This window comes from Rhinichthys klamathensis, unplaced genomic scaffold (assembly GCF_029890125.1).
Source record: "Rhinichthys klamathensis goyatoka isolate OS25496 unplaced genomic scaffold, OSU_Roscu_1.1 h1tg000275l_1, whole genome shotgun sequence".
NCBI classification, from domain to species: domain Eukaryota; kingdom Metazoa; phylum Chordata; class Actinopteri; order Cypriniformes; family Leuciscidae; genus Rhinichthys; species Rhinichthys klamathensis.
In genome coordinates, this window is record NW_026606794.1 from 3,337,202 (window position 1) to 3,363,379 (window position 26,178).

Below are 26,178 nucleotides of genomic sequence, written 5' to 3' on the forward strand. Positions count from 1 at the left end.
TAGAAGATTCAAATGTACATTTATTCTTTTAGCACAAAGCAATGTAAAACTTAAACCAGCCTAAGATGGTTTGTTGGACTTGAAGGCATAGTTCACCCAAAAATTATGTAATCATTTACACACCATCAAGACAAGTTGTTCCAAACCAGTATGAATTTCTTTTTTTCTGCTGAACACAAAAAAAATATGTTTTGAAGAACATGGATGACCAAATTTGATGGGCATGGGCCCCATTGACTTCCATAGGGAAAAAATTAAATGGAAGTCAATGGGGTCCATCAACTGTTTGACTACCAACATTCTTCAAAATATCTTCTTTTGTGTTCAACAGAAGAAAGAAACTCATACAGGTAAATTATGACAGAATCTTCATTCTTGGGTGAACTATCCCTTTAACTCGTCCCCCAGCCTTGGCAGTGAATGACCATAAGATAGCCCAGGAGGACCACCATAGACAATATTCATAATATGGGTTTCTCAATGGCAGACTTAAACTTTTACTACACAATTTTTGATTTTTAGTAATTGAGATAGATCAATACATTCACTTGACGAGCTACAAACCAACACACACAGGCCGGGAATAGCAGTGTGCGCCCCCTAGCGTCTCTGCGTGTACTAGCTGAACTGATTAGCCCTATCTTCCCCTCATCTTGCAGCACAGGCAGTCAGTGCCTGGTAGCGATTTAGACGAGGGCGTATGGACTTGAGGCAGCAGTGAATGCATTTCCCACAGGCTGTGCTCGTACTTTTCTCATCTCGTACGGATTACCACTGAGTTCACACAGCGCCTTAACGCCGTATCGCATTTTTCCACTGCAATTCTCCATCTGAAGGCCTGTCACAGAGTAAAGTGGCTCGGTGTGCGTGTGTTTAGACAGCGGAGCGAGAGCAGCAGCGTGTCCCCGATGGCTGGCTGGAAGGACGGCTCAGTGCAGGAGAAATATCGCCTGGTGGTCGTCGGAGGTGGTGGCGTCGGAAAATCAGCTTTAACTATCCAGTTTATCCAGGTAAGCGGAGAGATGGCGGAATGTTATGAGGGTTTCGGCCCTTTGATGTGAGTGTGTGTAGCACATATGGGTGGATCTTGCTCACAGAAATGGGGACCCCATAAGCGGAAAGGGGGGTTCAGGAATCCAAGCGAGGCCTGCGTCAAATTAACTCTTCGCTTATATTCAAGAAAATTACTGCCTAAACGTAAACGTAAACATAAACATAGCAGGGAAAACGCAAGAGTTAATGATTGTAGGCTACTAGTTAGGGTTAAAACTCTGTAGCGATGCTGTAGTTCATAGACACGAGAAACACTTTCGTAAACTGTTGCATTTTATGCTGTTTTACTTAAAATGATTGAATATAGGACGTTTGTTTGACCTTTCAAAGGCAATATAGGGACTATAATTATATTTAAAGACTGTATAACAAAGTTATGCAACATGTAAAACAATATTGAAAGAAGTTTTTCCCCCTTCTTTTTGATATTGTCCCTTAGAAATTGACCATCTTTCTGCCAGAATACCTTGGTTAACTTACTGTAGTTTCTTCTGTCAAATCTGTAGTAATGAAAATGGCATTTCTAGTGTAAGAAGATTTCAGAATCATGTAATTTTAATTGTTGGTGACAGGGTATTTTACAATACCAAATTATTGTAGTAAAAAAATGCAGGAACAGGTTCGGTAGTTATTGTTCAGACATGGGACAAAACATGTATCCTGCCAACATTTACGCATTAAAATTAAACAGAGATGGTAACTAGAATGTTTGTAACACAAATGTACTATTTGTTTTGATTTGATCTTTTCAGACCATTAATCAGTACTTCATGTAGGCTACTCATATAAATATATTAATCTTAAGAAAACAGGTGTGTGTGTGTGTGTGTGTGTGTGTGTGTGTGTGTGTGTGTGTGTGTGTGTGTGTGTTTGTGTGTGAGTCTTTTATCAAGACATGCAGTAATTTGATAGAAGTATTTATTTAAATTAATTAATTTAATTATGCGTATGTTTATGTCCAATTATGGCATATTAAAGGCTTTAGTTTAAATGAAAATGATCCCATAATTTACTCAAATTATTAATTTACCCTCAAGCCATCCTAGGTGTATATGACTTTCCTCTTTCAGCCAAACACAATCGGAGTTACATTATAAAATATCCTGGCTCTTCCAAGCTTTATAATATGAGTAAGTAGCATCTGAGATTTTGAAGCCCAAAAAAGCACATCCATCCAACATAAAAGTAATCCATACGACTTTAGGGGGTAAGTCCTTCTGAAGCAAAGCGATGTGTTTATAAAAAAATATCCATATTTATAACTTTATAAACTATAATCACTGGCTTCCAGTGTGGTTATCACTGGCAGACCTCTGACCCAACGCATGATGTATTGACTAAAGCGGAATAAGCGCAGAGGATAGAGCAAACCAAAACACCTGTCACAAATTAGAAGTCTAAAATGAGAATTTTTAAAGAGAAATGTCAGAGGATTTCGATATGAGAAGAGGAGCTTGTGACCAGCCAGTCAGTCTCACGTCTTTCTGATTCAGAGCCGGTCCATTTTGTTGGACATTCCGGTCCATAGTGCCACATTTGAGCTTAATAATCAACATTTGTTGGCATCATGATCTGTGGCTAGCAAATGTGCTGAATAAAACACCTGTAGATAGTAATGAGAAGCAGTCTACAATTATACATTAACTAAAAAAACACACACACTTCAGCATGCAGAAAGGAAATCCGCTGTTAAGTGTGGGATGTAAGAAGATTGTGTTGAATTTCAGAGGTGCTAAATGTGTGAAAACAAGAGTAGCCCAAAGAAAACCAAAGAAGACCCTTCCTGGTGGAGTATTTCTAGAAGACTGTTCTAGTGAGAAAGCACAGCCCAGCTGTTTTCTGACTGCAGGCTTTCCCATTCAGATGTGTGTTACTCAGGGAGGTTTCATTCTGAGTCATGTTGGGTTAATGATCATGGCATGGAGAAGCCGGAAGAGGAAGTCCCTCCAATCCTGCTCGGTCTCTTGTATGTATTTGGGAATGGGAAACTATTCGCTGCCTCCTGACTCACACCTCTTTGCGGCAGTATGTTAGATGCATGTATGACATTCTTTGTTAGTTATGCTGTTGGGAAACAATTGATTGCAGTCAAAATTTGGTTGCAGAACTGCAGTGATGCATTAACATTGCTTGACTGCTATACATTTGTAAGTCGTATAGGCTACAGGGTGCCACAATGATGACTTCACTACAAAAACAGACTGGTTGATCTCAAGCTAGCGTCATGACATCGGCCATCAGCGGCAGTCAGGCATGTGACTCAGACCAAAATGGATTAGTTTACGTCATTGTGATGCAATCCAAGCTGTGTTGTAGTATATGGCCTTTCATGGAGTTTCATACAGATATTATTTAGTAGCAGATTAAATTTTTTCTTGTTTTATTGTAATTTTATGATTTATTAATAATATAATCTACTCAAGATCTCAAGTTGATTTTAGTCATTTTTTCAGTTTTAAACTTTTTTTTTATACCTTGTGTTGTGGATATTAATTAATAAATTGTTTAATTAATAATATTTGGTAATAAGGTCTCGTTTGTTAACATTAGTTAATGTATTAGCTAGCTAACATGAACTAACAATGCATTTGTTAAGCATTTATTAATCTTTTTTAATGTTAGTTACTAGTCAAGCTGAATTTTGTCATTATTTTTTTTTATTTTCTTAACTTTAAAAAATGTTGGGTGAATGTAGTTTGTAATCTTTGTGATTTACAGCTGCTAGAACATCATTGTCATCAACCTCCTAGATGGTTTTAGTGCTCAGCTGAGCTTCTTGTGAGTAACGGCTGTTTCTCATTAGCAAAAGTGTGAAAGTGAAATTGTTGCAGGCCTCACTGACCTTTTTATCGCTTCAGATGGTCTCAGAGTACACTAAGCATAGCATGGCGCTGTTGAAGGCACGATCACATGTTAGCTAATATTAGCTCTTATCACTGGCTCTCTCATTCCTTACGGCTATAGCATGGTCAGAGCTTGTGGTTATTGTACGTATGTGAGTGTTTTAGATTTAAACAAGGCCTATACTATAGAGAAAGCAGGAACAACAACGTCCAGCTCAGAGGCTCATGGTAATATTGTGAAATACTATTACAATTTAAAATAATGGTTTTCTATTTGAATATACTTTAAAATATAATTTATTTTTGTAACGCAAAGCTGAATTTTTATCAGCCATTACCTCGGTTTTGAAGTCATCGGTCGGTATGTTTTCGGTATACAGCAAGGTGAAAAAAACAACCTTTTTTTTATTAAACAGTGGTTTACTGAACAAACTATGTTTGTCTTTAAAAAAAAAAAAAGTCTGGTGCTGTTGTAAACTTGTAATTGGGGGAAGAGATTTGAAGTGCTTAGAAGGTTGGTTAGAATGTAGTGCTTAGAAGGTGGTAGGTTAGAATTATTGCACTTCCATTCTAATCCGCTCCATCTATGCGCCTCCACTCTTTCATTAAAGTCTGCAAAGTTAAACGTTGGCTCGCTTATTGTCAGGATAAAACTTTATGCGAAATAGAAATACTTGTGTGAAGTTGTAACAGTTACAGTTAAGTATACAACCGCAAGGTGTACACTGAGGAAAAGGCATCTCAAATGCATTAAACAACATTCGTATCTGAGAGTAGGCAAGCTATGTAGGTTTATGATTTAGTTTGAAGAGCTTACTATAAAACACGTCTTATGTTTAAGACAACATGGATCATGCACTTATTCAGGAGCAGCTCACTATGTGTCCTTTGTTATTTCTCAGATGTGTTCGCAACATCAAAGTAAATCGATATAAACAATATAGTCCCATTCTAGGGGGGAAACTCTTTAGTTTTAAATTATGTTCCGCACACAGAGAAGTTCTACAAATTCAGTGGATATATCAACGCTGAATTCGTTAGGTACTGACCTGTACAGATCATTTTCAGTATAAATATGTGTACTACACCCCTAAAAAGAAATGTTTCTTGAGCAACGAATGATTTCTAAAGGATTGTTTGTGTGACACTGAAGACTGGAGTAATGGCTGCTAAAAATTAAGCTTGGCCATCACAGAAATAAATTACAGTACATTAAAAAAATTAAAATAGAAACTAATAACTGTAATTGTAATATTTTACAGTATTACTGGTGTTTTTGATCAAATAAATGCAGCCTTGGTGACTTATTTCCTTAAATGTCCCTCTGTGGTGAAAATCAAGTTTTAATGGTGTTTTTAATATGGTTTAAGACAAACCATGTGCAAATTCATAAGTCAACACCATTGCTGTCACAGGAGGAAGACGAAGGTACACAGGATCCAATATGAAGTGATTTAATAATACAATAAACTGAGGAACTGACAGAAAGTGTTACAGAGGATGTGTGAAACAAAGGTTAAAACACACAACACGCAAACATCAACCGACAACTGAAAACTGAACACAGAGGAACTAAATACACAGAGGTAACGAAATAAATGATGTACAGCTGTGGTGGAAGATTAGTGTCCATGGGAACAGATGAGTGGCGCGAAACAAAGACAAAGAAACATGATTGATGAAAACAAACTGAAAGTACATGAAAGTGAAACGAAAGATGAATGAGTCCAGATAACTGGACAGAACGCCCCCTCCCAGTAGGCGTGACCCCACTCCGTAGTAGCAGAGGTGAGGGAGGGATGGAGGGATGCTTTGGAGGTGGCCGAGGTGATGATACAGGGAAGAAAGGAGATGATGGGGTGATGGTGAAATACGGACGACGAGCGGTGATGATGAAGGGCGTCCGATGGCACAGACCCAGAGCCCAGAGATGACAGCCCACAGTGGAGACAAGGGAGGGAGTAGCCAAGGTGACGTGGAGGCTGACATCAACTGGGAGACGACCGACGGAGGCAGAGCCGATGGATCCCAAGGTGCAGACGGAGAGCCAGTGGAGACGAGCGACATCGCTAGCAAAGGAGGCCCAGGCAATCCCGTGGCAACGATCGTCTGAGGAGGAGCTAGACTGCCCAAGGCCCGAGGCAATGCCGGTGTGATGGAGGACCGAGGCATACCCGAAGGGAAAGAGGAGCCTGCTGCAGTCATAGGGGTGGAGTGCAGCGGAATATCCGCAAGTCCGTGGCAGAGGAGGAGTGATGACTGACCAAGGGGGAGCCGGTGGGATGAGGGAACCCGGTAGAGTCAAAAGGCAGAGGGTGTCTGGTGGAGCCGAAAGTGGGAGGAGTCAATGTGGAGCTGAGACGTCGACAGGCCGAGACAGAGTATTGCTGAGTATTTTCTCTTTAAAACTGCATTGATCTAAAGACATTTTCAAAAACTCGGTTTGAAATCGCTAGTGTTTCTCACGTCACAAACTACCTTGTATCCAATCACGTCAACGTGCTGGCGGACTCATCACTATGCCCTGAAGCAAGGGAGTCTCATGAGAAACCAGGTTATGCCGATATTTTTTCTGTTGATATGAACAATCTGGTAAATTTAGCAATATAGCGGGTGTATGATGTATATTACGATGTTATGATGAACTATATGCCTTTCTCCTCTGATGTTCTGAGTTGTTCAAAGTGTTTCTAAGAATGCTTAAGTGTTAGAAGGCAGCTCTCTGACTCTGAGATGGGAACATGGTTTGTGTAACATTAGCAACACGATTAGATGTTTGATAACACAGTCAAAAGGCTAATCATATAAATTACCGTTATGTGTCCGACGTAAAGAGCAATACCATTGTGCAGCGTTTACCTCAATAAGTTGGCTGAGTGGATCTCTGCTGGTGTGAGTGAGTGGAGGCGGGGCTAATTTGCATATTCAAGGAACCACGTATACTAAATGAAGCAAGTGTGTAGAGTTAAATTCAAGTTATTTTAAGGCGTAAGGAAAAAAAATTCACAGGAAAAAACATTAAAATATGTCATTTTGATGATCAAAGATGAGTTTTAAGGGATGCAATTATTGACTACAGGGGGACTTTAAAAATATTTTAAAAATTGTACCTTCCCTAAACGTATGAATGGTAGGGTTAGTATCTATTGGTTTGAGGGATTACTGTTGGATCCTTTGATTTTTATCTCTTAAACCACTATTTGATGCACAACCTAGCATAAAAGGAGTTGATTTCCTTATCTTTTATATTTAGAATCGTATACTGTGGTTTAAAAGATTAGCCCCATAAAGATATTTTATTTACTCACCCTCATTTTGTTGCACACCAGTATAGACTTTCTTTCCTCCAAAAGGTTTGACTCATACACTATATTTTATATCTTCTGAAGCAATAGGATAGCTTTTTGTAAAGAAGTTGTCATTCTCTGAAAATCGTAAAACCGCTGTAGCCCTCCTTTTTGTCTTCATGAGAGAAGCAGTGATCTAGGAATGTGGTTATTTATTTTTTCAACAATGTGAATGTCTCAGTTGAGTATTGTTTGTTTGTTCGGTACATTTCATAGTGCTGGGCGGTATGACCAAAAATTTATGTCACAGTATTTTTTCAAAATTATACCGGTTTCATGGTATATGACGTTATTATTTTTTTTTTCAAGCATGACTGGTTGTTAACCACATTTTCTACTGATTGAGAGAGGAGATACTGCAGTAGATTGACTTAAAATGCCTTGGGTGCCATTCACATAGCGCCTAAAAACGCGTAGAAAACGCTAGGCGCGCCGCGTTCTCCTTTTTCCGCTTGGGCGGTTGCGCTCCGGAGGCGTCTGTCGTTGCTGTGGTTGATTCTTGTCACGTGACCTACGGTGCGCTTGCGGCATTCTGAAAAGTTGAGATGTTTTTATCTCGATGCGGCGCGGACGCGCTTGGAAAAAACAAACAGGATTTTGAAAAGTGGGACATGTCCCCCCTGTCCCCATAGGAAATTACGCCCGTGGTTTAACCTATCCATCTTCACTGTCATGTTTAGTAACACATAGGCTACTGTGCTCATATCATATCATATCATATTCATAACTGAGTTCTGAACTCTCGCCAAAACTCTCGTTATAATCAACGAATCTCTTTTTTACATCGTGTTTCCACCATGGACTGTTGCACATTGTACTGTTAGTTATGATAAAAGCATTCGTTAGAGTTTAGAAATCGAGTTTCAATGATGAGATCACTGCATTCATGCGCTCAACATGTCTGATCGGCTACAATGCTCATCACTGCAACCTTTCATACTTATTTCATATGCAAGGATGTTAGCCACTCACAGCAGTGGGCGTTTACACTGAAGTCTCACAGCAGACATGCCCCTTTAAACAGCATTCAAATCAGATTCAGCCTTTTATTTCTAAATTATGAAAACATTTTATGTAAAAATCATACTAACATTATAAGTGCACCCCAGGAAACATTATAAAACAATGCAGTTCATGATCCCTTAAAGTCAGATCTTTTTTTCTTATTAAATCGGATGGTATAGTTTACAAAACAGGTTTGAGTTATTTGTTCACAATAGGTTTGACAGTATTAAATGTGAAGGACTGTGTGTGGGAGGCTGTGTTTTTAAGTGAAGCAGCTAAAAAAGTGAGAGTATAGATGTTGTTTTCTTCCTGCAGACTCACCTGGTGATTTCTCACACTGCTGCACTGATAAAAACATGCTACTATTTTCTCTAAGCTTATGTGGCTTAGTTAAAAGCAGCCTTACCTGCTCAAATGAAGGACCTCTCAGCTTTCCCATAACTGTTATTCAAGGATGGATTAAATTGATCAAAAGTCACAATAAAGACATTTAAAACTGTATAATGTTACAAAAGATTTCTAAGCCTATCTCAAATAAATGCATGTTCTTTTCTTGAACTTTCTATTCATCAAAGAATCCTAAAAAAATGATGCAGCACTGTTTTCAACAATGATAATAATAATATGAAATCTTGAGCACCAAATCAGCATATTAGAATGATTTCTGAAGGATGCACCGGTTGACCGGTTTTTAGTTTTTTTTTTGGCTTTGCATTGCAATCATTTCCCAAAATGTAATTTGTGTAGAAATACTACGAAGTCTGTCAACAGAAGTCAGGATATTAACACAGGCCAGAGACGGGACACACTGAAGACGGACGCAAAAAGGAGAGAAAATACTGTAGGCTACCAGGCACAGCAAGCTCACTGTTCACGATTCTTGATATATAGGAAGAAAAATATAAATATTTAATTAGGGGTGGGGGGTTATATAAATTTATCTCTGGAGGGAACTGACTGTCTTCTGAAAAGTTTTGATGGCATTTTCTTTTCCTTACCTCAGTATAAAGTTGTGTTTATAAGCGCAGCGTTGCTTTGTACAGCGGTACCCAAATACATGCTGCTATTCCATAAACGCCCCCTTCTGCCAGAGAGTGAATTTGCATTTTAATTTATTATTTTTTAATCCTTCTGCTGTTTTTGTTTTGTGCAGGTGTTTTATGTAGCATAATTGCACAAATCTGAAGTCAGACCACTCTGTTTTGCTTTAAATCTTGAAATTATACAACATAAAATTATACAATCTAGTTCAAATAAAAAACAACTGCTCTTGCTACGTGTGTTAGCATCTTTGTTTGCATCATGATTAAAATGCTGTGGTTGCCTCTGATATCAAATGGTTACAGATATTTTTGGTTTAAGGCCAGTTTGGCCTCTTATAAAGCAAATAAACAACAAATAAAAAGAAAAATATCAGCAATGATTTATAGTGATGCACCGATCATGTTTTTTCATACCCATTTTAATACCAATAAATCATGCATTTTATTTAATTTATTCCCAGAGTGATAAACAGAATGGACTCTGACCAAACACCTATGAGTGGAGTCATAGTTAATGTCCTCATGTCTGATCTGATACTCTCTAGAGTAGCTGTTAGCTCAAGCCAACATTGCACTAGCTAAATATTGTTAGTTGTATGCGTACTTTCTCAGTTAGCACATAATAACAGTTTGAAAAATGTGATTGTCAGTTTGTAATGGGCCTGTTTTTGTTGGTCATGTGAACACGTTAGCACATTGTGGAATGGTCATCTTGGTGATGTTCTTTCTCTTTTCCCCAAATAATTTCTTATGTAGTGTCACACTAATGGTGTGACGTTTTGTGGGTTGTTGTTGGCCTGAAAATTGTTCACATTTGGGTGATTACAGAAACATTGTAGCAAGATACCCCCTAATGGCCTTGATTTGGATATTCTAGATTAAAGGGATAGTTTACCTAAAAATGAAAATTCACTTATAATTTTCTCACCCTCATGTTGTCAGAAGAAAGAAAGTCATTGAAACGACATGAGGGTGAGTAAATGATAAAATAATTTTCTGAATCTCTTTAAGCAGACAAAGAATGCTGCACTTTCTTTATTATTTATTCCTGCTTTTTATTTATTGCTATTTATTATTTCCATTTTTGGCGTGCTATCAACACGCATAATCGCTTTTCAGCGTGTTTATCAACGCCGTTGACTTAACGTTATATTACTGTATATATAAATATATGACCTACCCCAACCCCGACCCTAAACCTACCCGTCACTGGGGTTAATACCATTTATGAGTCTTCCCCTACCATCCTAGGAACAAAAATATCGCTCCCCAGATGTAGATCTACATTTTGCTTCGTTTCGCTCGGACATTTAACATACACGCGGAATCACTCGGACATTTAACGGCGTAGACATACACGCAAAAGATGACGGTTCGTTTCGGCGTGGACATACATGCGGATAGCTCAAAATGCGTATAGATAACACGCCACTTGACTTGAAAGTGGCGTGTATGTTTACGCAAAGTCATGATGTCATGTTGCACTTATAATGAGAACACTATAACATGTTGTAAATTCTTTGTGCTTTAGTTGCCAGTGCTTCAACGCCTTGTTACGGGAAGAGCGCATCCACAACGGGAGTTACACATTCTGACTAGCATGTAACTTAGTTCAAGTTTACTTGCATTTGCAACCTTTTATGCAGATACAAGTCTTAATGTTACGTTTATGTTGTGTATCTTTATCTGATTAATCTCATAGCCTACAGTATGTGTTCTATAGACTGGGCTTCAGTTTACTGATGTTCATTCACTCTTGAGCTTCACCTCATGCAGCTATTCATTTTAGATGTCTCTTTTTTGAGAACATTGATGCATTATTGTTAATCTAATTATTTAGAAAACCATGATACACTTGACATTCCAGAGTTCTTTGATAACAAACCCACAAACCGGTGTTTAGCATTATTTAATTCAATAATTGATTTGAATTAAATGGATTTCAGTGGAAAAATTAAGTCCTAAAAATATATGACATGACCTCTTTAAGGAATAGTACCTTGATCAGACCAGAGTCAGGAACGTCTACATGAGGCCTTTGCTTTATTTAAAATCCAGTAAGAGGCCCAGACGCCTCACCGTGATCCTTACAGAAATCCATTGAATCAAACTAGCACATTAGGCAGATGCTGTAAGCATAAACTTCTTAAAGGGGTTATGCTTCGTCCCAGCTGTATAGCTTACCCACCGCTGTGCTGACTTATCCGGTTCTTTAATAAAGCACAGCGACAGGCCAATTCATTGCAGTGTCTCAGGAGGCTACACCTCATCATAAGAAATGGAGCACATGGCGTACCTCATTTACTTGCCCGTCTATTGTAGGTTATACACGCCCGGCTCATCTAATAATACACCTCTTGGTTGTTTTTCAGCCCTCATTTAAATGAAGTCACTCTTTTCTGATTTGCCTTGCTTCTGGAAACACAGCTCTGCACTGGTTAGGGTAGCTGTTTGCAGTAGTGGTAAGTTTGGGTTACATGTGTTTTGAGTGTGTGTGTGTGTGCTTGAAGGAGAGGAGTGTGACTCTTCACGAGAGGGGGAGGGTATGTAGGCTATGTTTGTTGAGGGCGCCCACACACGTCTCTCATTCGCATACTGCCTCTTTCGTTAACTTCTGCGGCTTTTATGTGGCTCGCGTTCTTCTGAGGTATCCTGTTTACTTGTGCTAACTGCTGGATGAACATCTATTGACTGAATCATAACTCACACCTTCTGCTTCACGCTGTGCTCTGAAGATTATTCCACACCTTTTCTATGTTTCTACTCTAGAAGAAAAAACACCATTTCCATTGCGTAACAAACATATAATCTGTGGTATGCTTGAATGAGTAGATTTTGAGGTTAAACAATGCTTTTCTTGGAATTGTGCAAATTATGTTTGTTTTTCCCAAAGAATGTTTGTATTTCTATTACGCTAATCGTTTATTAGGTTTAAATGAGGGTAATATAAGGAGATCTGTCATGTCAAACAGTCTGCCACAACATCGGCTGAGCATATTCATAAGTTTGACATCTGATTTAATATCTGCTTATTGATATATCTGACATACAATTAAAGCCAAAACACTTCCAGTTATTTTTTGTGAATTTGTCTCTGTTCCAAAACAGACATGATATTTTTATTAGTCAGTTGATTCAAAATTTTAAAATTAAATTGAATAAAATTAATGGCATGATATGCTGATTAATTAACCTAATCGGTAACAAATAATAGCATATCAATATCAGATATTTGCTGAAAATACTCTTGATATTGTAAATAACTGACATTACAAAAAGTAACTTTAGGAATCAATATGTCGTTTTGATCCACAGCAATTCATTTTGCAGTGAAGTTTGTCAATATGTCCGAGGTAGACATACGTGTTGACACAGGACGTGTTCTTGCTTCCAGTCTACACTATTTAAAAAAAAAAAAAAAGAATTCTATGTACAGGTGATTCAGACTGACATCTTTGGTCAACGCATCATGTATCACAGTTATTTTCAGCATCAGAATCTATAGACACTGCGTCAAGTTTTAAGTTTAAGTTTTAAGTAGTTCAACTTTTAAAAACATGTTTTGAGACACCTGTTTTCTGTTGCATTATGTTACCAGACGTTCAGTGTTTTTTTCTAATGCTAGAACATGTCAGATAAATTTAAATATACTTTGCATTTAAGTTGTATTTCAGGCTTGAGTTGCTCTGTTGGTTGGAACATTTATTATTGGAGTATATACACTACCGTTAGTTTTTGGTTCAGTAAGAGGTTTTTTTTTTAATACTTTGTTTTATTCAGGAAGGACACATTAAATTGATCAAAAGATAAATTAAATACATGTATAATGTTACAAAAGGTTTCTATGTCAAATAAAAGATTTTCTTTTAAGCTTTCTATTCATCAAAGAATCACAGTTATATAAATATATATAAAAAAATATTGCACAAAAATATTATGCACAAAAAATATTGCACAAAAATGTTATCCATTTCAACATTCATAATGGTAACACTTTACAATAAGATTTCATTAATTAACTACTTTAGTTAACTTGAATTAACAATGAACAATACTTCTACATCATTTATTAATCTTAGTTAATGTTAATTTCAACATTTACTAATACATTATTAAAATAAAATGTAATTGTTACATTAGTTAATGCACTGTGAATTAACATGAACAAACAATGAACGACTGTCTTTTTATTAACTAACATCAACAAAGATTAAAAAATACTGTAACAAATGTATTGTTCATTGTTAGTACATGTTACTTATATACATTAACTAATGTTAACAAATGATACCTTATTGTTAAGTGTTACCTTAACGTTAATAATAATAATTATTATTATTGAAACAAATTGAAAACAGTTATCTTAAATTGTAATAATATTTTATAATGTTGCTTGTTTCCCCTGTATATTTAATCTAATAAATACAGCCTTGGTGAGCACAAGAGACTTCTTTCAAAAACATTTAAAAAAATCTTACCAACCCCAAAATATTGAAACAGAACTGCTCTCTATTCTATTTTTGCAAGCTTTGCAAGTTATTTGCTTTCTGAAGCTGGGTGGGTAACATGCAAGTCTTTATTGTGGCAGTAAGTGTGGAACAGTCGCACACGGGGGGATGTTGTGAAAGTGCTTACTTGGTATCACACCCCCAGACAATTGCAGTTGTTATTGACAAATGTACGTTTAAGCCTTTTGGCATTGCCTGCCCTGATGATTTTCCACACAGGCACGTGCCACGGGGTCAGTGGCTTTATAGGGGGCTTTGATGAAGTTACAGTTCAGCTGCTCTTTAAGTCACTTGAGTTAATGGCGCCTTCCCCCGGAAGTCTGGCCAGTGAATCAGCCCCCCTTCCCTGCATTCCTCATGTGCCCTCAGTGTTCATACATACCTCACCCTGTCCCCTGGTCTAGCCCAGTATGAGCCACCCATTCCCCTCAGCTCTAGCCCAGCATGCACCACCATCATTTAAAGTTGGCATGAAATGAAAATTCACCTTTTTTAAATGCATGTTATTGATCAGACAAAAAATGTATCCATAATTTTTCATATATATATAATAGGTAACACCAGGGGCATAGCCATCATTTCAAAAGTGAGGGGGACAGAATGTCAAGCGTTATACCATTTTTTTTCAGACCTTTGTTTACAGGTTTTTGCTTAATTGGCTTAATATGCTATTTGTTTAAAGCAATAAAACAAGAAAGAAAGAAAGAAATTCAGATGTTCTGTACTTTATATAGCACATGGTATTGTATATTGCACTATATTGTTTACATATTTCAAATAGTTTTTTGTGTAGTTGTTTTGTATGTGAATGGCACACAGTAATGGATACTTGCAAATTCACTCTACTTTATTCTAGTCCACATTTCAGGAAGGAATGTCACTCAAACCACACAATTGCAAAGATGTATTGAACTCAATTGACAAACATGTCACAGTAAGGAGACCTTAAATCAGTAGAACAATAAGATGCAATAAACAGTTAGTGTCATTTCATTTATGCCTTTCTTTTTAGGCTGGTTTGTTCAAAAGCAGCAGATTATTTGATCAAAATGAAGCCATGCAAAATCTTGGTACCACTGAGCCTGAAATTTTAGAATTTTGTCCAGAAGCTCCTGACACACAATAGTCTTGGGATCTGGTTGGTGGGGTTTTAATACAGGTACTGAAGACCCACCTCCTTTTACAACTGTCAACATGTCTGATCCCCTCTGCTCTGTCTATAAAAAAAGTACAAATTAGTCTGATAAGTCTAAGTTAAAGGTATCAGAAATATTTCAACATAGACCGTGCTGCTAAATATTTTGTATATTCCTTTCAGTTTACACATTCATACAATAAACTGTACACAACAAAGGCTTTTTTGTCTCCAAATCTAAGCCACATCCTTAGTCAATTTTAGCTAAAACTGTAGTCATAACTTTTCACAAAATGTGTAGTTACTTTGTTTTGGCTATGCAAGGCAGTGTAGACATAAAACACAATGAATGTGTAATGGAAAAAAACTAAACAATTTTCTTAACTTATTCTAGTCATTTGTTTTCCCTCACCTCTGAAGCCTCCTTGAAACTTTCTGCCTCATTCACTCTCAACTCTAAATTAACTTTTGGCTCTCTCTATTGACAATAAAGAAGCATTTGAAATATGGAGATACAGGGAATTGTGACATACAGAATAAATTAAGCACACTGCTGAACAATAACCAATAATTTGAATTAAATGATTTTTCCTATGTTTTCCTAATGGCAATTTTATGATTGGTCTATATATATATGGCACTACAAACACCTGTTGTAGATTTTATACAATGTATATAAAAAAATGCAATAGCAGGTGTTTTTAAAAGCCACACTATCACTTTTCACCTGTTTAGTTTCTTTTGTTTGTGTCATCCTCTTTCTGACCTGACAACCCTATAGGTTGCCTGTTTCTTGATCAATCTTAACACAGAAAAAACATGTGCAATAATACCAATGAACCCTATAAATTAAGACCTACATCAGAACATTAATGCATACAATTGCATACGGCATTTATATTGAATTATAGGTAACACTTTACAATAAGGTTACATTAGCTATTTTAGATCTATCTATCTATCTATCTATCTATCTATCTATCTATCTATCTATCTATCTATCTATCTATCTATCTATCTATCTATCTATCTATCTGTCTATCTGTCTATCTGTCTATCTGTCTATCTGTCTATCTGTCTGTCTGTCTGTCTGTCTGTCTGTCTGTCTATCATCTATCCTAATCTTATCTATCTATCACCTATCCTAATCTTATCTATCTATCATCTATCCTAATCTTATCTATCTTACTAAACTAAAACTTTCAAATTTAAAACCTTCAAACTTAGGGTACAATAAGGTTACATTAGCTATTTTAGTTATATCTATCTATCTTCTATCTTCTATCATCTATCCTAATCTTATCTATCTTACTAAACTAAAACTTTCAAATTTAAAACCTTCAAACTTAGGGTAAGGTTACATTAGCTATTTTAGTTATATCTATCTATCTTCTATCATCTATCCTAATCTTATCTATCTTACTATCATCTATCCTAATCTTATCTATCTTACTAAACTAAAACTTTCAAATTTAAAACCTTCAAACTTAGGGTACAATAAGGTTACATTAGCTATTTTAGTTATATCTATCTATCTTCTATCTTCTATCATCTATCCTAATCTTATCTATCTTACTAAACTAAAACTTTCAAATTTAAAACCTTCAAACTTCAAGCTTTTAAAAGTAGGCTACTTCAAACTTTCTGGTTAGGCTTTTTCAAGACAACTTTTTTATCTAATTGTAAAGTGTTACCGAATTATATATGTTAAACATCATGTACACATGTTACAACGCTGCCTGATTCAAGCAGATATAGTTAATGCATGAAAATCGAAATTCAACATTAACAATCACCATATTTATTTTAATTTGAAGGGCTTTGGTAACATATCTGTGAAAATGGAAGACATTACGAATAAAAAAACCCTGAAAATAAGTGCACGTTTTTGCGGGTAGTGAATATTTTCAATTTCCAACAAAACTTGTTAATTATTCAACAAGAGAAATAGGCAGAGTTACTCATCATTGTGCAACACATTTCGGATACCACATGACAACTTAAAGTGCTTGACGTTTTCTTACACGTCCCCCGCGTAATCTACGCCCATGGCTAACAATTTATTATTACGTAGTTACACGTTACTACATGTATTTACTATAATAATAACATTAAATTATGCATAATTATGAATGTAGTTAATTAATAATACTTAGTACTTATTTGAGTAAGTACAATGTAACTACGTCACCTTAAGAAAAAAGTGCAACCAAAAAATATCTAAGTAATTTTAAATATCAGAATATTCTGCTGAAACGACAGACTTCTCTCTCGTGACGTATGGCAGACTCCAGTCATTTCGTCCGCAAACCCTACCCCTTTTTATAATCGACTGCAAGCTCGCATGTTAGCTGTAAGCTGTTTACTTTTAGTTCAGACAAACTGATAGTAATCCAATGCCATGGATTCCTGAAATTCATTCACGTTGTCGGAGTTGACAGGAACTGAGGATTTCAGAAATCCAGGCTCAGTGATTCTAATAATCCCATTTCCTGTGACCAGCCAAAGGCCTTTGTAGTGCAATAAATGAGGACCTTTCATAATATATTTTGTATAATCATTTAATATAATCGGTATTTGTGTAATCAGTTCTGCTGCTTAATTAAAGCACACATCATCAATGTCAATGTCATCCGTATCCAACTGATCACTGTACTGCAGGAGATCTTCCCAGTCTGCTGAATCAGTTTAGACAGCGCAGCTGTTGGAGGGCTGTCGTATAGAAAGCAGGGGGCCAGAGAGCTCCTCAACAGGTGACGGACGTGTCTCACAGCCTGCTTCACGACCCAGAGAGCATGTGGCCCACTAGAACCACTTGGCCTCGGAGGACACATGTCAAGTGGGTCTGATAAACGTTTGGCATAACCAACCAAAGCATTTGATATTTTTGTTTTGCAAGACTTGACCCCAAGATTGCACTCATATATCTCTGGTTGCGGTAACCTCTAATCTTCAGCAACAAAAACATTCTTTTGGGAATTAGGATCTAATTCCTCTGTCAGAATAGAGTGATGTTTTTTATGAAAGAGGAGCGTTTTGATTTAGGGGGATCCGTATCAGCTTCCCTGGGTGTAAAATGGTTATGAATTGTACTGCTCTCTACTCTCTTTCTCAAACTTGAGGGCCCATGAGGACAGTTGGTGCGTAGTACCATTAGCTCTTATTTATTAGCAGCAGTTTGGTGCTTTAATAGCATTTCTGTTTTCTGTGCGCTGGGAGACCGCTGGCCTAAAACTGTAATGGCACTGTATTTCTGTCAGGCTGCCAAGCAAAGATCTCATTCTGTTAGTCTTTCTGGAACAACACACAAGCCTCTCTTTAACTTCTAAAATATTGTAATATTACATAGCCAGAAAGCTGTGTGAATTTTTTTTGATTAGAAAAGTCCTCTTTGGTCCTTAGAATGTCGTGGTGGCAGAGGAATTCTGACCGTGTGGGTGGTTAGTGTCGAGCAACCATAAAAGAAGGCTGTTTGATTAGACAGGGGTCGAGAGGGTTACGGCTCTCGGCCCTCTTGTGCTGCTGATAGTCGTTTTTGACACGGCTGGCTCGTTCCACATTCCAAGCATTTAATGACTGGAGTATGCTAACACATGACTTCATCCAACTCTGTGTCATGTTCTTCCTGGAATCTGAAGCGGTCCGGTAATTATTGCTGCTGGCCAAGGCGAGTGTCACTATTAGTGTTGCTCATACTTAAGAGGTGAGAATTTGAACAAACTCTTGACCCAAAGGATTCGATTTTCACACCTTTTGTGCTACAAAGCGTAAATGAACGTGAATTGTGATTTCAATTGTGTCCAAAAATAGTTTACCCAAATCTTCTTGCACATTTATGTATGGTTGAGTGAATTCAATAAAATGCATTCACCAAGTTATTGGTTTTGGTGAAAACAATGCAATGTTTAAGAAATTTTACAGTGCAGTAGGGCTAACAACCATTGCTCTCCTGTGCACATTCACAAGCCCACATTCATGTGAGATACAGAAATTTTTTCTGGGTGGGTTTCTTTTCTGTTATGAATACCATTCATAACAGAAAAGAAAGTACAGTATATATACTATTTTTTTTTTAATGACCGATACTGCAATCTTGAATATCTGCTGATACCGATGCCAATCTAATACCAGTCCTGTTTTCTTTATCAGTTTAAATATCTATAAAATATCAGACACTATCTTTTGCCAAGACGTGGGAATTAATTCAGCATTACTCTAGCAGTGCATTGATACTCGATCAGGGCTCCAGACTAACTTTTCCACTGGTTGCACTGGTGCTACCAACTTTCTCAGTTGGTCGCACCAGCATATGATTTGGTCGCACTTTTTTTTTTTTTTTTTTTTGCTACATGCCATGGGATTAATTAATGCATGCTGATGAATAGTGGTCTTTATCTGCATACCATAGTTTTGCACTGATGTAAAAAGACTGACAGTGACACAAGACCTCATGTTAGCAAAATGTTTTAATCTTTTAAAGGTGGGGTATGTGATTTTCTTTTTTGACCATTTTTTCCAAAATCACTTGAAATCCTATTCCTAACACACTTACAGCCACTGAGTTAGAAGCACTGAAATGAAAATTAAGCAATTTAATCATCTGTGGAACGGGCAGGACTCGAAAAACTCCAGCCAATCATTTCCAAGACCACCTAGAATCATTGGACAGAAAATGCGTCAATCAAACGGTCGTACCATACCCCCCTTGTGATGAAATTCATTGTCATGTCAATTTGTGCTCATTTTGACCACGAACTATGCGCTGTCACTTTAATTCAGCGCGTGCAGCACAGCAAAAATAGACTCGGTGTGTAAACGATCTCTGCACTGCTACGCACCGCTCCTGGAATGGATGCAGTGTGAAAAAACTGTGTCAGGCTACACAAATATTGATCTTGACATTGTTAGCCTCTCTCTTGTCTTTTTTACATGTCGTACACTGTACATTTAACTTACACTTATGACTTAATTCCTAATTGGCGCGTTTCACCATCAGTGTGCAATGCGCGTGATGTGTACGTTCGTTAATAAATAAACTGCAAGTGTCTTGCGGAAGAACATTGTAGCCGGAGCTGCTTCTCTCCGTTAATGTCTATGGCGAGTCACGCAGGCACTGGGCAACTCCGCAGCCGAGCCGACCCCGCCTACTGATTTCATGCATAAACCTTAATGCATAAACGCGCAGAAAGCGTTATAGCCAGACGGGATTTAAACTTTGTTGGCTGGAGACCCAAGTTTGGTTTGAAGACGAAAAACATACCAAGCACAATGTTCCACAATGTTATTTCCTGATTTCTAACAAGCACTCACAGCGTTCTGCATGGTCTTGCAGCTATCAGAGCGTTCAGGCGCATACCCATACAATTACCTGCCCATAGATCCTCCCCTTGAAGAAATCAGGACAGAAGTGGTGGAAGTGGACAATAGAGATGGATTAAAATACTGTCAGGGTCAATGAAAGAGGATTCAGTAGCGAGTGTGAAAACAACAGTATTTATTTAAGAAGATAATAAGATCAGATGACGTGGGTCCGATGAAGGTGCCCGGGAACAGTCTCTCTTGGCAGCGCAGGGACACAAATGGGCAACCCAATCCTCCGTGGGATTGGGAAGAGCGACCAGGAAGACCCGTAATCCGTAATCCAGACACGAAACACAGGGACCACAAAGACAGCCAGGACCAGGACACGTACACCGGTAACTCCAAACGATCTGACAAACACAAGGCGGATGGCAAGGACATTAAATAGCAGAGCTGATCAGCCGCAGCTGGCGCTGATGATCTGATCAGCGGCAATCAGCAGCCATACCCAGGGAGAGAGAATGAGTCAGTGAATTCATGAACCGTGACAAATACCAGGTGTAAACTTGTATGTGTCTCCTTCTTGTCTACTTGTGATCCGATTAACCAAAACGCATCTTAATACCAGGTGTAAACAGGGCCAAAGACTTAGAAAATAGTTTTTATTATTATTATTATTATTATTATTTAGTTTGACAGGGACATTGTACATTAATAAAACATTCCTGTAAATGTACCAGAATTAGCCAAAGGCTATTTTTCATCTGTAGTCCCTGGACAAGATGTTACAAGTCAACCCTAAAGAAAAAAATGATTAAAAATACATAATAGAAAATTTAATAGTTACACAATACAATAAAATCTATTTAAACAATTTTGGATCAATTAAAAACAATGCAGCAAAATACAAACAATAATAGGATGGCTAGCAGATATAAGATTCTAATGTTGACAAATCTGAGTACTGATTAACCAATTCTTCAATTAAACCCTAAATAAAGCATATGTGTCTAGATCTCTTATAGTTGTCGGAATATTATTTCATTCCAGTAGCAACCACATAGCAATGCCCTGGCAACCAGCCACAACACCTTAAAGGGCACATTGCAAGTTAGAACCCCCAGTGAGTCAATGTATAGAAAAATAATGTAGGAACTAGATTCTCTTTAAATATATACTTAAATACGTTAATAAGGCTTCTGGAGTCGTTTTTGTGAGAAAATTTTACTTCCGCATCTCGAAAACCGCCAAACCGTTACATGATGTAACGGCAGGGAGGGCGGCCAATTTGAACAATAGGAAAGTTATGGATCGCAATGACAGTTCAGACACTGAGGAAATTGTAAATGTTTACGCGTATGACGGACCTCAGCCATATAATTATGAGCCAAGAGAGCAGGGACAGGCCAGGATTTGACAAGACAACTGTCAGAGGAGACATATTGAGTTGTGGTTTGAGTAGAACCAGTGGAGAACAGGGCAGGTGTCTTGGTGAGAGACCAGTGTTAGCTTATAGATGTACACGTTAACATTAAGTGCGTTTACATGCACGCTCATAATGCAGTTATAATGGGATTTTGGCAATATTGCGATTAAACCTCATGTAAGTGCAATACTTCGATCAAATTGATGCTATTAAGCTCATAATCTTAGTAACCATGTTCTCATTAAACTATGTCGTGTACACTGATTTTAATCACAATAAACAGACATGTAAACACCTTAATCGCATTATTACTGCTCTGACCAAAGTGCACATTCTACATGGATGCCGTGTGTTGTTCACACAATTTCATGAATGAACTCTGTTCTGAACATTATTCTGAAGTTTTCTCTTCTCCAAATCGCTAAAGTTTGTCAACAGCACTCGCTGTGCAGTCTCTGCTCCGCATCTTCATCCAGACGGCACGGAGAACACGACAGCAGCAGGCAAACCCAGCATTGCGATACCAAATAATATCCAGTACGTCCATAAAAATGTATTTTGAATTTATGTTAGTAGATTAAAACAATGGCCTGTGACATGCATACTGTACTGCCTATCTGAGTGTGGTATAACCATACTTATTAGCGAATAATCAGAATAATGAAAATTGCATGTTAACTGGAGTGAAAAGTTCTGCTCGTGTCATGTAAACATCTTACTAAGCCCTTACAATGATTATTAGAAATAATCGCATTATTGGTGCACATGCAAACATAGTAATTTTGTCGGCGAGTCAAGCACCGCTCACATAAATTTTTTTTGACATTCTCAGTTTGGTTTACTTGAGGAGTAACTTGAAACTGAAGACCAACATATGGGATCCTCTGTGACTTTTCTGCTATTCTAAAGACATCACATGGAAATGAATAGATGTATTACATCATGCATAGGATATTTTTACTGCATTAGTGGAGTCACCAAGTTACTTGTGATGAATGAGGTCAAATAGTTAATTTTAACCATGGTCCATGACTGATTGGTTTCCCTGGCCAGCCAAGCAACGGCAACTGAAGTGTACTCCCCTTTAGCTTGTTGTGCCACTAAAAAGAGAATACCATAGTCCCAGCATTCAGTGACTGACGCCAACCGAAACAAAAAGTCTGTTTTTCTCTTCGCAACAACAAAATCAGAGGCCACAGCGACACCCTAGCAACATTCTCACAGGGAGGCTGAGAGTGTTTGTGCTTGATGAGTGATGCTGTGCTTCTGCTCATTTTGGTGTGATTTAAAACAAAGCCATCTACCCAGGTGACAAGGAAGTGTGTTACACAACTGGAAACCAGTTCCTCAAATTGCGGTAATATATAGGCCATGACGTAGAGCAGTCAGCCTTCGATTAAACGCGTGTTGTGTGAAAAGAGCTCTTTGAGTGTGTTGAGAGGGGCGGTTGCTGGTCGTGTGTCTTTTAGGACCCCCCGGAGAGTTCAAACTGAGCGTTTAGACCACGCTGTTCTTTTGCAGCATGATTGAAGCCCTGAAACTATTGGTGAGCTCGCTTAGTCTCGCTGTTCTTTTAAACTCTGCAGGGATGCTCCTCATGTTGGCAAGGCCATCAACAGACTCCATTGAACTACTTCAGGTTTATGAAGCTCCTCTTCAAAAACACAGGTTCACAGGTGTCCTCAGTACACATGGAATGCTATGATGGTTTGGACTTGCCAAATATCTGTTAATGTGGTTTTGTGTGACTTTAATGTGAGTTTTTACTTTATAACAAGGCACCTGTAGATTCCTTCACCCACAGTTGGAGGTTTTTATGCCTGACTCGCTCTGAGGAGTTTCCAGGGGTTTCAGATGATTTGCTCAGACCACTGCTGGGAATGATCAATGACCCTGCTAGAATCCTTGATTGCATACAGAAATAAAGAGTCATGTGTCTTCTTATTCATTCTGTTGGTTCAGCTTTCAGCCTTAAGCTGCAGTTCGTGTGATGAAAAAATGCATGGAAATGCATTTGCTCATCTGAGACACATGATGTCAACAGGAAGTTTACTGTGTCCCTCAGTTCTCGGATGAGTGTCAGTACAATTGATTTGCTGCATAAGATGCGATTAAATATGCGTATTTAATTCCTGAATTCAAATTAAATTTCAAGTTAGCTGACAGGATGCCGATTTGCAATTCAAAATGTTTTAAGTAGTAGGTCGTCTGTGTGCTTTGCTTTCATCTCCCTATACTAGGAAAATAGGCATGTTCGAATGCAGGGCATGTGTTAATTGAATTTTTTTGAATTTCAATTTTGTGAATTCCTCTTTGCGTCATCTCAATTTAAATTTAAATTAAACTAACCATGGGGTGTGGCCAATTCAAGTTACAACTCTGAATTTAAAGGGAGCCCGATTTGATTCTCTGCGCAACTCTGATTGTTTAACCTACACTTTATGATACACTACATCATTATTGAGAACATTTGCCAGAAACATTACGATCGCCTGTGTTCTTTCAACAATTACTCTCTATACACTCCTTGTTCTTGTTCATATTGTTGTCATTGAATGAACTTCTTGGCTGATGCATGAGCTCATGGGAAAAATAGGCGTTTCCCCAGGAAATGGAGGCTCTTTTGTGTGCTAGTCAGTCTGTACTGAACAAGAGGAAAATGCAGGCCCTGAACTCACTGTGTCGACACCAGCACCACGCAGTCCATCTGCTTCATCTTAACCTCACCATCACAGTTATTTGCCCGTGATTACTGACAGCTGCCAAAGGCCAAGCTCGTTCGCTAGCTTGTGAGGAGGTCAGCCGTGTGAAGACCTATGAATGTCGAGAGGTCGTCATGGTAATAAGGAGATGGTAGGTTACAGGTTGCTCTGCATGATTGATATGCTTAACTGGTTTACAGGAAAGCGCTACAAACATGGCCTAAGGGTCAATGGCTTCAGGTAATCATTCAAAAACGTATCGTAACTGCAATTTGTCACTTGTCCCTGAGCTCCCTGTCTTTACCATCATACTTTTCATCATACTTCTTTACAAGAAAAGGGTTCTTCTTGTTGTAGCAGATGGTCTCAGACTATAAGCTGACACTGTCTGCAGCAGTCTGCTACTGTGATGAATTCATTCCTGGATGAATCTGTCTTTTCTTCTCTCATTGTGTTCTGGAGCCCATACAAATGAAAACCAGTTGGCATTTTTTATTTAATTTTAACCTTCCCAGAAGTAGCATCGTCTCATGGGAGCATGTATCCCAAATGTAATGAGCTGTATTGAATGGTAAACTAGATGGAAATCCTGCATTGATGTATAATTCAGCAGAAAAGTCGATACAGTGGAGGAAAACAACCATGTTCTCTCCTTTTACTATGCTTTTGCTTTCACATTTATACGTTTTTATATATTTGTTATATCTTTAAAAAAAAATAGTGTATGGAATATTTGTTGGTTATTCACCATTATATGAAAATTATTATCATCTTATCATTATCAAGAATTTCAATGCTGGTGTCTTTCTATAAGTTTGTCTTGAGTGATTGTAAACAGCTGAGACAAATAAATCTAAAATGTATGCCAAAATTTGAGTCAATTTAACTTGTTCACTATATTCCAAGTCTTCAGATGGCATACATTATACCGTAATTCCTCAAATAAAGGCCGGGGCCTTTATTTACCTGAACTGCAGATGGTAGCCGGCTTTTATTTGAAGCAGGCTTTTATTAGAGGCAGGCCTTTATTTCTAATTCGCGATCCCCGCCCGCCCGCCAGCCAAGTTTCCATGGTGACGCATCATGCTTGGCACGTGTTCACCACAGCCAAAATAGCGCTATATGACAGATGTAGCGCTTTTATTTCTAAATATTAACAAACTTGCTTTCCATGTCATCAACTATCTTCTATTCTGACTCTCAAATCCGTGTAAGTGAGTTTGTTTTGTCGTTTAAAACCCTTTATAAATGATCTTGATCTGTAACGTGAGATGGGCACCGCAGTTCGGAGATTCCTGTTGTATTTGTTAAGTTACAGCGCGTGAATTCTTCAGTTTCTCCCGAAATACATGAAAGTAAGTGGCCGGTGAACTGGGAGAAGAATAGAGTAAACTTTATAGTTACTTACACTGTGTATCTGATATGAATAAAACACGTCGCCAAATATATTTGAATGGATTGTTATTGCTGCTTCCATAGACACCATTGTGTATTTTACAAACTATAAATTTATCGTTTTGCTATAAATCATATCTATTTAAATGTCTGAAACCTAAAATAAACATGTGGTTAAAAACACTTAATAGTTGTGATATATGACAAGCGCTGAGCGCGTCCGTCTTTGAGTGTACATTCATTTAAAGTGTACCTATTCACACTATTTTTTCCCCGGCCTTAATTTGAGACCGGCCTTTATTTGTCCGCGTTGACCACGCCCCCGGCCACTATCAGAGGCCCGGCGTTTATTTGAATACCGGTCTTTATTTGAGGAATTACGGTATTTATGTAATATTTTCTACTTCAAGTATATATAGG

General features: G+C 37.8%; 1 protein-coding gene across 2 annotated transcripts in view; it reads left to right on the forward strand.

Annotated features, from left to right (window-relative positions):
• Positions 1-648: 648 nt before the first annotated feature.
• The window catches only part of rras2 (RAS related 2), a 41,579-nt gene continuing 16,049 nt past the window's right edge, over positions 649-26,178 (forward strand). The window contains exons 1-2 of one of the 2 annotated variants that reach the window (XM_056268575.1): positions 650-1,010; positions 11,664-11,753. Coding sequence is in view for 1 of the 2 variants with exons in the window: in XM_056268574.1 (XP_056124549.1) it covers positions 909-1,010 (102 nt within the window). In the remaining variant the exon portion in view is untranslated. Of the gene's footprint in view, positions 1,011-11,663; positions 11,754-26,178 lie in introns of both variants that reach the window. The other variant, XM_056268574.1, reaches the window with a different exon arrangement.